The sequence below is a fragment of the Bactrocera latifrons genome, unplaced genomic scaffold (assembly GCF_001853355.1).
Source record: "Bactrocera latifrons isolate USDA-ARS-PBARC rearing strain unplaced genomic scaffold, ASM185335v1 scaffold_2792, whole genome shotgun sequence".
Classification (NCBI taxonomy): domain Eukaryota; kingdom Metazoa; phylum Arthropoda; class Insecta; order Diptera; family Tephritidae; genus Bactrocera; species Bactrocera latifrons.
In genome coordinates this window covers 157-1,242 of record NW_017536399.1, presented here as the reverse complement: position 1 = coordinate 1,242, position 1,086 = coordinate 157, and the positions used below count along the sequence as shown (strand labels likewise).

Here is a 1,086-nt window from a genome sequence, read left to right as displayed (position 1 = left end):
CAACGGAACTCGAGATATCAAGCTTCCATTTCTACCAAATTAAGGAAATATTTTTTATTTTAAAGTATATAGTACATAATTTAATTTATTTACGCAGTTTGAATGATAATACTCCTATCTTAATACTACTTTAAGAACAACAAATAAAAAAAAAAAAAAAAAAAATAATAATAATATTTATTATCTATTAAAATTTCACCTTAATATTTGTATTTTTGCGCGTTCGCAAGCCGCCCATCCACAAATCGGCCAGTATGACTTGACTGCTCGGATGCGCCAAGAGTGCACGATGATTGGCGGCCACCGCCAGCGAAAGGCAACTTTGGTTCGACCAAGAGTGTAGCTCACAAGTGAGTAGTCGTTGAGCCTTCTCCCCGTCAGTGCGATAGCTGAAGTCCAATAGTTTAATACCTGGAAAGCAAAGTTAGGAAGATAGTGTTACTCACAAATAAGAAAAATGAGAACTCTTCAAAGCACGTAGAGATCAACAAAAACTTTGGTACCACTAAAGCCACTTGAGGTGACATATTGCTGTAATTTTCAATCGTTTTAAACGGATGCCTACGATCTTCGTACTCACATTAGCACCCAGCTGCGACAAATGGAGGGAAAAGACCTTTCTCTCTATCAAACACTCAGGCCTACAAGCACGTACCTTTGCTTTCGAATTCCTTCGCATATGCACGCAATTCATCATAGATTTCCGTGTCTAAATCATCCTCGGCGGCCTCGTGTGCCATGGCCTTGTACAGTTTACAGGCCACCAGGGATTTCGCCAAAGCCTCCTCGCCGTGCGTCCACATAAGCAACTCCTGTCTCTTATACACATCTAGATGTGTATAAGAGACAGCCTGTATACACGTGAGAACTTGACTCTTCAGCATTAGAGTTACACAGCTATAGTCAAGTCAATCTTGCTTTAAGGTGCTTTGATTTGGTGGACCGCTGTTACAAGCTCGTGGATGGTCTCTGTATAACCAGGGCGCCAAAAACGACTCCAACGGTTGTACTAGAAGCTTACTCATCCTACGAGTACGAAGGTGTATTCTCTACAGGTATAGACAGTAAGCAGGAGATTGTTGGATG

The 1,086-nt window shown here is 41.1% G+C and overlaps 1 protein-coding gene across 1 annotated transcript; it reads right to left on the bottom strand.

The window, feature by feature from the left end:
* Window positions 1-199: 199 nt before the first annotated feature.
* Window positions 200-884, bottom strand: LOC108970038 (transient receptor potential cation channel trpm-like; the record flags this gene model as incomplete). Its single annotated transcript, XM_018935137.1, has 2 exons — window positions 656-884; window positions 200-411 (listed from the first exon to the last, which is right to left on the bottom strand). Coding segments are annotated over exons 1-2 (441 nt in total), but the record flags the coding sequence as incomplete, so codon positions are not given.
* Window positions 885-1,086: the final 202 nt, after the last annotated feature.